General features: G+C 43.5%; 1 protein-coding gene across 1 annotated transcript in view; it reads right to left on the reverse strand.

The window, feature by feature from the left end:
• Window positions 1-262: 262 nt before the first annotated feature.
• stx1b (syntaxin 1B) overlaps window positions 263-12,201 on the reverse strand; it is a 57,451-nt gene continuing 45,512 nt past the window's right edge. Inside the window, exons 6-10 of the mRNA XM_056402365.1 lie at window positions 12,061-12,169; window positions 11,782-11,855; window positions 10,813-10,950; window positions 10,611-10,721; window positions 263-10,320 (exon numbers count right to left, since the gene is read on the reverse strand). Of these exons, the coding sequence (XP_056258340.1) occupies window positions 10,240-10,320; window positions 10,611-10,721; window positions 10,813-10,950; window positions 11,782-11,855; window positions 12,061-12,169 (513 nt within the window). The 3' untranslated portion in view covers window positions 263-10,239. The remainder of the gene's footprint in view (window positions 10,321-10,610; window positions 10,722-10,812; window positions 10,951-11,781; window positions 11,856-12,060; window positions 12,170-12,201) is intronic.

Here is a 12,201-nt window from a genome sequence, read left to right on the forward strand (position 1 = left end):
TTTCTATTAGCTAGAGATTTATGTCAACATATAGAAGTTTTCCAATTTCTAACAGGTTCCACATTTTAATTTTTATCTACATAGGCTGTGCACATGTATGATTTTACTTCATATGTACTGTATATATATATGGAAATTCAATACACGTACATAAATTACATGTGAGTCTGACAAGCCTTTATATGGATTCCAGACAAACAATGAGAAACATGACAGTGAATAAAAGACACAAAGCAATAAAGATCCCTCGAGGCAGCAGCAGTACACTGAACAATCCTTTTCTTTATTCATTTTTTTGTTATCATTTCAATATGTCTGTCAGGGTTTGTTTTTTTTAAGTTTTTATTTTAAATTAAAATTTTGACACACTTATAAAAGACAGCATCTGCATAGAGTTGTCATCTTAAAGATCCATGAAGAGAGAGAGAGGGGGGAGGAGTAGAGAGAGAGCAAGAGAGTGGAAGAGGGCTGGGCTGTAGGGGGGAGAGGGGGAGGAAAATGGGTAAAGGGGGGGGAATACTGGCACGTCACATGAACTAAACAGAACAGCCAACAGCAGTACGAGAGAGGGGGGGGGGGGCGGGTTTGGAGGGTCAGGAGGAGGGGTCAGGAGGGGGAGGGTGTTTCTTTTAGAGGGGGAGGGCAGGGTGGGGGGGGACAGATCGCTTTTACATTACGCTACGCACACATACACACACACAAAAAAAACGGGACACAAGTTGCATTTCCAGTCAAAGTTGCTTCTAAATAGCGATGGCCCTGTCCTCTTTTTGATTTGTTGTTGTTTCAATTTTGGAAATTTTGTTTTTTACCTCACATCTCTGTCGCTGCCATTTTCCCCCGAGATAGCTCCGATCTTTATTTGTGAGCAAAGAGGTTAATTCCTCCGGGACGCTGCATAAGGTCCCGTGTTAATTTTGTTGATCTTGTCAGCGGTGTTCCTCCAGGAGGTCTGAGCTTGTCGGCCTAGACGCCTCTGCATGATGAGGAAAGCCCTTGTTTCTCTGTATATTGCACGCTTTGTTACGGTAGGCCTGTGTGAGGCTAGAGACTGAGCCCAAAAGTAAGTGGCGACTCTGGGAGGACCGTGTTCCTCAAACCCATCGAAGCTGCACTTGGACTAAACATCCTCGGCATAAACCTGAGCTACTCTTGGCGCCCTGACCAGGTAAGAACTGTAAGATTGTTTCCTTTTCAGAGCGACACGAGGAGCTTCAAACTGATCTGCCACAAAGAATTTGAGATTTTGAGATCCACTTTTCTGTTTGACCTTCGAGCGATCTCTTGTGCTTCAATGCTTTTGAGAAACTGAAACCAAGACCTCCTCTAGGAACCTGGCAAACAATGGATACAGCCACGTAGAAGGAAGACTGAGGTGGCACTTTGAGGTATGACGGGAGGACTGAGCGGATGCACAAACACAGGATCAGATTTTAAAACTGGTCTGTGCCCGTTTTCCAAAAGGCTGATCATGGTAGCCCAGAGAAACACAATGGGACTAAGATCATATTAACCTTAAGACACTTGAGGGAAACAGAACTCGAACTGTTCCAGCTGTTAAAATGACGACCGAGGACAATAGTGATTTGAATTCAGATCTTCTGTTCTTACAGCTGATTGATGGTTTTTATTGAAAAGCTTAGAACAAAACTAAAGTCATCCACTAATCGCACATAAGGATCATTTAGTTGCAGGGAACCTTGAAAAGTATAAGCAGCCGCCACCACGACACGTCTTTGTCATGATACTTAAATGAGTGAAAGCTGCTTATGCCAGTCTGTTGATGTTACTTCTCCTTATGTGGCTACTAACTGTGTCTTTATGGCCGGGGTTCAGCCTAAACTCTGGGGAAAACAGGCAGGCAAAGAGGCAGAGTTTTAGGTGTGTAGTTTGGCTAGCTAGCTGTGGTTGAGAGACATAGAGTCAAACAGAGAGAGAGAGAGAAAGAGAGTTCGGAAACCGCTAACAGGGCTTATGAAGTGATCAGGGGGGTGTGGCCTGGAAAGCCCTGGAGACGGGGTTAATTTTCCTTATATGGAGGGAAGCACTTTCATCAGAGGAACCAGTGGGCGGAGCCTCCGGAACTGGGGTGATGGATGCAGGTGTGGTTGTGGCTGTGTTTACACCATAGCCCCGAAACTTGAGGTCTTTTTGTTTCCGTTGTGGATTCGTCTTTTTGACCGAAACGAACAGACTGGAGTCACAAAAAAAGGTACAACACTGCCCTCCAGTGGATGTACTACCAGTGAAACACCATTATACCTCTTTTCTTTCTACATGTGTGAAGTCAGGATTTCAGCAGGCTGGTGTAAACACAGCGTCTGAACTGAGCATGGCGGACGAGGACGCTGGAAGCTATGTTTCTCTTTCTCTCTGTTGTTGTCTCGGCCACGTAGAAAGAATAAAGACGGTGGCGATGGGAGGGTGGGGGGGTGGAGGTGAGGACGGGTGACATACTTTAGGGGATAAGCGAAAGTGGCAAAAAAGGACAGAGATCGAACTACTTGTCAACTTTGACGGGAATAGATATCTCAGTAGATTTATACATAGACATGCAAGTCATTTTTTCTCTCTTTGAATTATTTACAATAATTACATAACACAAAGAATCCAGTTTCAGTTTGACAAAATTGCGAGCATTCATATTCAATATTACTATTATTTATGATAACATAACTCCTTTGTACTTCTTTAAATCATTGCTATTATAGAATCGTCATAACCTCCCTTTTTAAAAGTTTTTATGTTTGATCACTTTGTGTGAAGCCGTTCGTTCTCCATCTGGGTTTTTGCAAATATTTTACTGCATTTTATTTGTCATTTATGGTAATAATAATAATAATAATAATAATAATAACAATAATAATGATAATAACAATGTTATTTAAGTGTCTTTCCTACTTGCTATGGCGGAGACCATGTGGGTGTGGTCTATCTTCATGGACCCTCCCCTGACCCCTCCCACCCCTCCCACTAGGGAAAAAAAACACTGATACAACCAAATACTGTCTCGTACGATGAGAGTGCAGAAAGACATATGGGTGGAGCATCAAATAAATCATCAGAAACAACAAGTAATATCAAGTCGCAGCTGCTACTGCTGACAAGAGCAGATCGAAGCCACAACATACGTTTTCATTTTATCATCATCCAGAGCAGGGCACTGAACAGGTTTTGGTTTTTGAAAATTGTTTCAGGAAGACAAAAATCATCGTAGAGAAGAGTTTAATCGTCCGACAGTGGAGGAACAAAAGAGCGTGACCGACTTGAGTCCCTCACAGTCTCTGAACTTGGTGTCTGTTGCGTACAAACTTGGAAGACAGACACCTGTCTGCAGACGTCGTGCTGCTGGTTCACATTGAAAAACTCATCTGCAGAAATAACTGCGGAGCGTGTTGCGTCCACACACATTTGTGACCCAAGAACTACAGGAACTATGAGTCAGTTTCAGTACGTGTGTGAAACAACACACTAAGTTACTTCCACACGCAGGCTAATGGCTAACAGCTAATGGTAAGTCAATCTTTGGAGTCTTGGTGTCGCACCCAAACTCTCTGCGGATGATTTTTTCCTGCTTTCCGTACCCCGCTCTGACAGAAACTGTACACAGCCAATAGAAGCAGTAATGGCTACGCAGTATGTTGATGCAAGATTTATATATATTCTTGCCTATATATGTGACTTCATTGACAAGGCTGCAGTCCTTTGTCACGCACAGGGAAATGCTCACTGTAGGTTTAGTGGTGCTAGCTAGTTAGCTAACTAGCAAGTACTGGACTCTAGGTGACAGTGGTTTGTCACTCCTCAATTTTTTCTCAGTCACAGTAAAAGATTCATTATCTCTATTGTGTATACACAACAACAATTTGGAAGCACAATCATATAATTATAACATCTACAGGAAGTGCCAATTTCCTAGCTTTGTGTCAAACCTCTGAATCACCACCAACATCTCCAATTATTGATGTAATTAGAATTGTGCTCATTGACGGCTCAGTCTAGTGACATTGGAACTAACATGGAGAAGTGAATAAATACAAAGGGTCGCATAACTTGCCCCTACATAGCTGTTAACAGCTAGCCAGCTATCTTTTTCTTTGAATTTCCAGATTTAATATACATTTTTGTCAAGTGTATGGTTGTGTGTACAGTTTGGTGCAGCAGAGGTAAAGAGTCAAACAGCAGAAAATAATTGAGCAGTGACTTGCAGTCATGATGATCATAATGAGGAGAATTACCACAAAGCATTGTTAGCTAGCGCTGCTTCATCGTAATTTGCCTGACTGTTATTTTTGGGACTGTGGAGGGGAGTTGCAGGAGAAGAGGCTTTGGTTGGTTGTTTGGCTTTGACCCATCAGCCATGAAACTTTGTGACTAACTAGCTAGCAAAACCTTCAGACCTGCAGCTGAGCACTGCTCCTGTAACGTGAACACACAGACTGGTAAACAAGCTGTACATAAAATAATGACACCAAAATAACAAGAATAACAGCAATTAATAAATAGAATAAGAAAGCACCACCATTGTCTCCGTATATGCCTCAAGTGGAGGACAAGCGTACATATGCTAATTTATTTCACAGATGATTATGCGTCATATTTTTCCACTAATCAGACCACAAACTAACATCTACAGGTGGAAAGGAAAGGAAAGGGGGGTGGAGGCAGACATCGTTGTTGTGGCATGAGATAACTATTGGAAAGGTTTGTCGGTTTGATTGGTGGACAGACCAACATGCAGTGAGGGCTGGTGGTTGGCGTGTTTTTTCTGGAGGGGGGGGGGCTTTTGTCTTTATACTTATGGTAGCATTTGATGTTTTTTTAATTATGTTTTTTCACTATTTCTGACGAACATCTTTGTGTAAACTTGACTCGCGTTGTGCTCTTTGATATTAGCGGCAAACATTTTGAGAACACATGAGGAGAGGGCAAAAAACGCTTTGGTTTGAATCTTAATAAATATAATAACAATAACAGTGATCATGGCGTCCATTAATATGTCTGATCTCTAATCTCTTCCCTTTCTCAAAAAAAAAGTGGAATTTGTCAAACAGCTGCAACCCGTGGACCTATACGATCGGATGCTCTGCACATCAAAACAAACTCGTGCTGCTCCGACACAAACAAACACACACACTCGCACATTTATGCACCAATCTTGTGTCACTGATGAGGAAGGGAGGCATGCTGCACACACACAAGGCTGGGTAGAGGGGTGACGGGAGTTTAGCCCACAGGTTGAGGTTTTCAGACTTACAACAATAATCAACGTTGGCGGGGACAATTCCTCCACAAAAACACAACACAAATGCAACTGTGGAAGTAAATCTGCACAGAGATCAGGTGATAACAGTGGGGTGTGACCTAGCGGGAGATTTGGAGGTCAACATCAGGGGTTGGGGGAAAGCTGTACGACTGACGTCGATGGCAGCACATTTGAAAATTTAGCCGTTCATGTTTAAACATCAACCCACTCCTTCAACTAAACACTTTAAAAATCCAGTTTCTGCTCCAACAATATGTTACAAACAAAGCACAGGTCGACACGTAATGTCAACATGTGTTCAACTTTTAGATAAATAAAAATAACGCAGACTAAGTAAGAACGAGTAGTCAGCTAACGTGCCAACCAAAGACAGGTCCGATGAGCGGTAAAGTGCACAACATGGAGGGCAGGTCGGGGGTGGGGTACAAAAAACACCATCATGCAAACTCCACAACGCTTTTGCATGCCTTTTTTATTATTATTATTATCATTATTACAGACGACAGGATGGGTGGGGTCTGCTGGGGAAGGGAAGGGGCAGACGCCCAATCCTCAACGTCGTCTTTTTGTACAGTCAAACTACAACAACACAAATGGGAAGAGGGAGGACAAAAGGACAGGGGACCGAATACTTGGACAAACCTCCTAAGCTTCATCAAGTTGGTTCATCAACCGTAACCTTAATGCCTTTATGGTTTTGTGATGTTTGTCCGTGTTTTCTTTCCCAGGAGGATGGAGGCGGGGCCTGATGGATGATGGCTGCCACACAGGAACAGGAACTTTACAGAAAACACACATACACACACACACACACACACACACACAGCAAAGAAACATCAGTGTTAACAAGCTGGCTGGTGCTACGACGGCATCCTCACATCGCTGATTCTCATCCACCGCAATCACCACCATCGCAAGACTACCGCAACGACCGTGACGTCACCTTGACAACCATCAACCAACAAGAACATGTAATTGAATTAAATATTGTGTGGCTGACTTTATGATGCAAGTGATGAACAAATCACTGTGATTGGTGGAAGTAAAACGCATTGACTCTGAAAACAGGTAAGTCAGTTTTGCTTTGCCGATTTAGCGATTCCCTAAATACATGTCTGAAATTTCCGAAATAAAGCAGAGCTCTAAAATAGTCCAAGGACACCTGGGAAATGTAGTAAAGATAAGCATACTTTGGGTTTGATTTACAGGAGGGAACAATATTTGATATTTAATCCATCTGTGGACAGATTTGATGTTTGCACTACAGTCTAAAAATGGTAAAACCACCTATAAACCACTCATGAAGACAGAATGTAGCCATAAACACTGACAACACAACAGCAGAGAAAAGTGCTAAATTATTCTAAATCTACTGACAATTCATCTGAACAAACATCTACTGGACTTCGCTGCTTGGAGGGGTTGGGGCTGTTTGCTAAGCTTTGGTGGACACAGATGTTTTGGTCTCGGGAAGTCAAGGAATAGAATAAAAATTCCCACCTCCTCTCCTCTCCAAACTCGACTAGATAGCATTATAGACGTAGCTAACAGCGCTAACTACTAGGACTCCCAAAAGAACACAACATAGCAACGACTACTTCCTCATGTCTACACATTGCCCTGGCAGCCAGAAGTATTGTTAGCCATGACAAAGCAGCTAACTTGATGCTAAGTATCATTAGTCATGTCGTGGCTGCGGTGCTGGCTAATGATACTTGTCAAACGCCACATCATACTAGCTTCTTCTCAGAGCGGAAACTTCCAGAACAATAGAGTTGCAAAGTGACTTTTTATCAAAGGCGTTTTCTAACACACTTGGAAAGAGAGTTTTTGAAGCCAGAAAATGCGCGTAAACTTTTACAAAACAACTCCGTCCATTTCACAACTCTACAGCTTTTAAACTCAGGTCAGAATCTAGACATAGCAAGCTAGTTAGCTAACACTTTTCCTGTTGAATGAAACTGAACTATAACAAACTGGCTTTATTGCTTTGAGTGTAGTGTAGGCTGATTGTGTGGAGTTTAAGGTGGTATTAATGGTTGTTGTTACCCTGACAGTGACTGTGGGGCAGGATCGTCCAGTGTAGGCCTCAACAGAAGTAGATGAACCTCCGTATCACAGAGCCTGAACACAGAGGAACCTCCCTCCTTAAAGCTCCTCTGACTACAGCAGGAGGGAGTCATAATACTGTGTAGTAGATTTCAACACACCCATGTATCCAGGTTGGGGCAACACACACATTTGTGTTACGTCTCAACACAGAACCACATTATCAGCAATGAAACAAAACATGCTTTTACAACATACAGCTTGAAATGTAACGCACATGTATGTTCTCCCAATCTGGAGTAGTGTTGAGGTGAACACATCACTCAGATCACTGTCATAACTAATCCTTTATTTCTTTTGCCAAGTTATGATTTGCTTATTTTAAATTAGCATCTTCTTTTCTAAAAAGAAGTCCTGTTAGCTTAATGCTAAAGCAATCTGATGTACAGATTCAACATTTTAAAATGACAAAATGTAATTTACTTTCTGTGTATTGCTGTGTCCAAATGCTTTACTGCTGTTCAAATTTAACTAGTTTGACAAAAAAAAATCTTACTGGCTAGTTACCTTACTAGCCTTTTCTGAAACTGCATCTTTATGTTAAGATTATGTTTTGTCAAAGAGCGACCTTTTAACTCGATCCATCTTATTTCTTAAATCTTTCCCCAACACTGGTCTGGACACATGGAAAGTGTCTTTAACATTAAAAAAAAGACCAGAAAACTTGCAATCAGTCTCCAACAAGCAGCTTCTACACGATCTACACGTAACACGAGCTAACTCTACAGCATGCTAAGCGACACACTCTAACACTAGCATTGGCATGATGTGTAACACAGGAAAGTTAAAAGTGTGTGTTTTAAGGGGGAAATTTCCATAGTGTATGTATGAAGCGTTACATATATACATGAGGTGTTCATGCGTGTGCTGTGTTGTGAATGTATGTGAATGTGTGTGTCACATGTTCCACCTTCCACGGAGGAAACCCACCAATAGGAAAAGCTTCTCCTGTTCAGTAGCACCTGTGTAACTCAGGCATTCAGATGGTGTGGATTCAATATCACAGTCCCCATACACACACACACACACACACACACACACACACACACACACACACACACACACACACACACACACACTCTCAGGAGGAGATGGAGGGATGCAGGGAGCAAACAGGCAAATGCATCAAACCATACAGACTAAACAGTAACCACTAAATGAGGAGGCCGATACGTCACGGGACACGTCACGCACACACTAAAACGGCAGCACCACGGAACAACGAAGCAACAAACATTTCCCTTTAAAAACAGAACAGGAAAAATAGAACCGCGACACTCAGGTCACCGGGGAACGCCAGCGCCTTCAGTGTTTCTACGTTTTCTGTGCATCTGGTTTGTTGTCTGGCTTGTTTGTAAGTTTTATCATGTTGCATTTTACTTTTCTTCTTTACTTTTTAATGTGTTCTCTTCATTTTTTAGAATCTTCCGGAAGAACAGTCATGACAGCTTGGAGATGACACCCGGCCTCGACTACCATATTTCTACAGCGATCAGTGTGATGAGCCTTTTGGTGCAGTAAGGTGAACCCCTGATCCTCATTGGCTACCTTGGTGGGGGGGGTTGGGGGGTGGGGGAGGGGGCACAGGACAAGTCTTCTTCCTCTTATCTAAACTGCATAGATTGACTGTCTGTCTCCTCCCACCCTCCTTTAAACCCTCCTCCTCCTGGCCCCGCTCTTTCCCACCATTCACCTGTCAGTCAAACATCACATGTTCTACCACTGGCCAATTGAATTCAGCAGGAAAACCAAAGGCCTTCCCTCCCCCTGCTCTTTGGTTGGATAGGTGTGACTAGAAGGGGAGGTTGTTGTCTTGGAAACCTGCCACATTACAATCCCCCCCCCCCCCCCCCCCCGCATGGTGTTTTCCCAATCAATCAGCTGGCTGTGAAAGCATCTTAAAGGGCGGGGTGTCACGCTCTTTCCTTTTATAAATGGTGTGTGGCAGGTCGGGCTAATTTAAAAGGCTGACTGAGGTGAATGACAGGAGTTATCAACCAATGAGGGATGGTCTAAAGAGGTGGGCTGAGCCAACGGTGAGGTCGGTCCCTCCCACCCATGAACAAGGGGACAAAGTTGGTTCTACCAAAGCCGGAGGGTGCTGGTCCTGCGGGACAGCATACCGGAACATCTCAGGGTTACTGACGGCATTCCGGAACCTCCCTCTGTTCTTGTGCGGAGTTCTAGCGTTCCGGAATGTTCCGATAGAGAAGATTTTTCCTTCATTTAACTGGGAAGCTGAGCACATTTATTTACAACGTATCCTGTGGCATTCGAGAGCGTGCTCAGCTCCAGAATCTCTACCAGGAGATAAAGGTAAGGAAGGAACAAACGAATAAAGCTCTGGCTCTGGAATGCTGGTCCTGCAGAACGCACCCAGCGGCAGTCAGCATCACTGCCCTCGGAGACTCCCGAAAAACGAAAGAAACGGTTAAAAAATAAGAAAAAAGGCAAAACAGTCAAACAAACAAACAAACAAGTAAATGTCATATTATAGGTCATAATTTTTTACAGGTAGCTAACCCATGTGTTGCTTCATATGTTCATACATTTACATGTACATCTGTAATAAATAGTAGATTTATTTGTATCCTCTTTTTGTATATGTTATGTATTTAAGTCAGCTATAATGTGATGGCGATTTTATTGTTTTTTTCTTTGCTTTTTGAACCCCACCCAACCCCGTGGTGTTTCCTCTTATCTGTAATTGGACTGTTATCTCTTCCTAGCTGATTGGTTATCTGTCTTGCATTTGTGTTTCAAGTTTTTGTGTTGTTGTTGTCATTGGTGTTTCTTTTCTCTGCTGGCTGTCGGTCGGACGGTTGGTCAGTGTCGGTCGTCACAGCGGCAGGTGGCGGAGCGTCTTAGAAGCCCAGTGTGCCGCCGATGGTCGACGCCAGGACCACGCCCAGGATGACGCAGCAGATGATGATCATGATCTTCTTCTGCAGGGCGACAGGTTAGACACGCAGGTCGGTGACCACAACATAGAAACCTTGAAATCACAATAGATGTTGAGTATATGAGTGTATATTGTTCTGTCTACACATTGTTCATGCTCACACAATATCATCTCTGAATTTATCAGACAAGTTTTACAAAGATCAGTCTAACTTCATCCCGCCGTTAGCCGCACAGCAACAGTCTGAAGTTCTTTGATTGTATGTTTATTGCAGTGTTTTCTGGGAGTCGTAGTCGACTGCTCTTCTTCATGTCTCTCCGATGAGCACGTTACCTTGCGAGCCTGGCTCTGGTATTTGACGGCCTTCTTGGTGTCAGATACGGCACGTTCCACGTAGTCGACAGAGTGCTCCACGTTGTACTCAATTCTGTCAATCATCTCTCCCTGGCAACAAATACACACATCACACAGTTTAACATGTGATACCCCAAACAATGTGTTAACATGTAGACACACCTCCTGTCACGTCCTGTACCTGGCTCTCCACCAGCATGGCCATGTCCACAAACATGTCGTGCAGCTCACGGATGCTGTTTTCCAGCTTGATGATCTCGGTGTGTCGGGTCTCGATCTCATTCAGGGCCTGCTTGGTCATTTGAGAGTCCATTTTGATCTGCGGGAGAGGACGGGTTTAAATACAACATTATTTTACCACAACTGTTTGAAATTAAAGCGAAAAGCAGCTAAAACCCCACGACAAACGATTATTCATATCTATTCATATATTTGCTATAAATGATTAGATTCCTGAATTATGGCTATTATGAGGTATGTAATTCTTTTAATATTAAAATGGTTCAGTTTAGAACAAATTATGAATCTTTCAATTTTTAGGAAATTCTAAAGACCTGACATGAAACATGGACTTTATGTAAAAACATTATGACCCTGGTGCTATTCAACAAAAATGAATATAATTAATTATTATAATTAAATGGCTGTAAATTCAGACCATGACCTGTGACCTCCGGGTTCTGCCGGAGTCTGACTCACTTACCTGCTTACAGAGCAACACCTGCTGGAAACCTTGTTCCTACTGACCTCACTGGTTGAAGTCACAGTGTACCCGTCAGTACACTGTGACATCACAGGTGGGTGTGGTTTCGACTCGGTGAAATGACTTCCAGCTCAGTGTTCAATTACAGAGCTGACCACAACATCAGGTCACATGACACTCCAGTCATGTTACCTCAAGGCCCTGGCAAATATGTGAGCTTTTATTTTGAAGGAGCTGAAGATAATGTGAGGTGACTCCTTCAAAATAAAAGCTCCTGCGTCTCTCCCATCATTCCCTCTGAAGCCAGTGACAAAGGCCGCATTCACTTGATGTCTCAGCGCACCCCGTGGCGATTCTGCCTCCCGGTACTAAATGAGGATTATTATGGGATGCAGAATGGCTCAGAATAAAGTGACCCATGGCTACGGGCTCAGGTGCGGTGCTTACATCATCGGTGAAGATGGCCAGCTTGCCACTCTCCAACATGTCCTCTAGCTCCTCGTTGGTGGTGGTTCTCCCAGCTGCAGAGAGAAACAGAGACAGAGCTGAGACACCTGGACATTCACCTGAGTCACATGGTACGAGTGTGTGTTGTGTCGTTGTTGTGGTGTGTTGCCTGTTGCGTTCCGTGTTCCATTTCGTGTTGCAGTGCATGTTGTGTTGCGTTACGTTGCGTGTTGCGTTGCGTGTTGCGTTGCGTGTTGCGTTGCGTGTTGTAGGACTCACTGATCTCCAGCTGTCTCTGGATGCGGTCCTTGCAGCGGTCGCGGTACTTGGACTGCGTGGTGTTGTACTCGGTCATCACCTCCACAAACTTACGTGACAGCGTCGAGTGCTGCAGGACGACAACCGAGGAGGAGGAGGAGG

Source organism: Seriola aureovittata, chromosome 17 (genome assembly GCF_021018895.1).
Source record: "Seriola aureovittata isolate HTS-2021-v1 ecotype China chromosome 17, ASM2101889v1, whole genome shotgun sequence".
In the NCBI taxonomy this organism is placed as follows: domain Eukaryota; kingdom Metazoa; phylum Chordata; class Actinopteri; order Carangiformes; family Carangidae; genus Seriola; species Seriola aureovittata.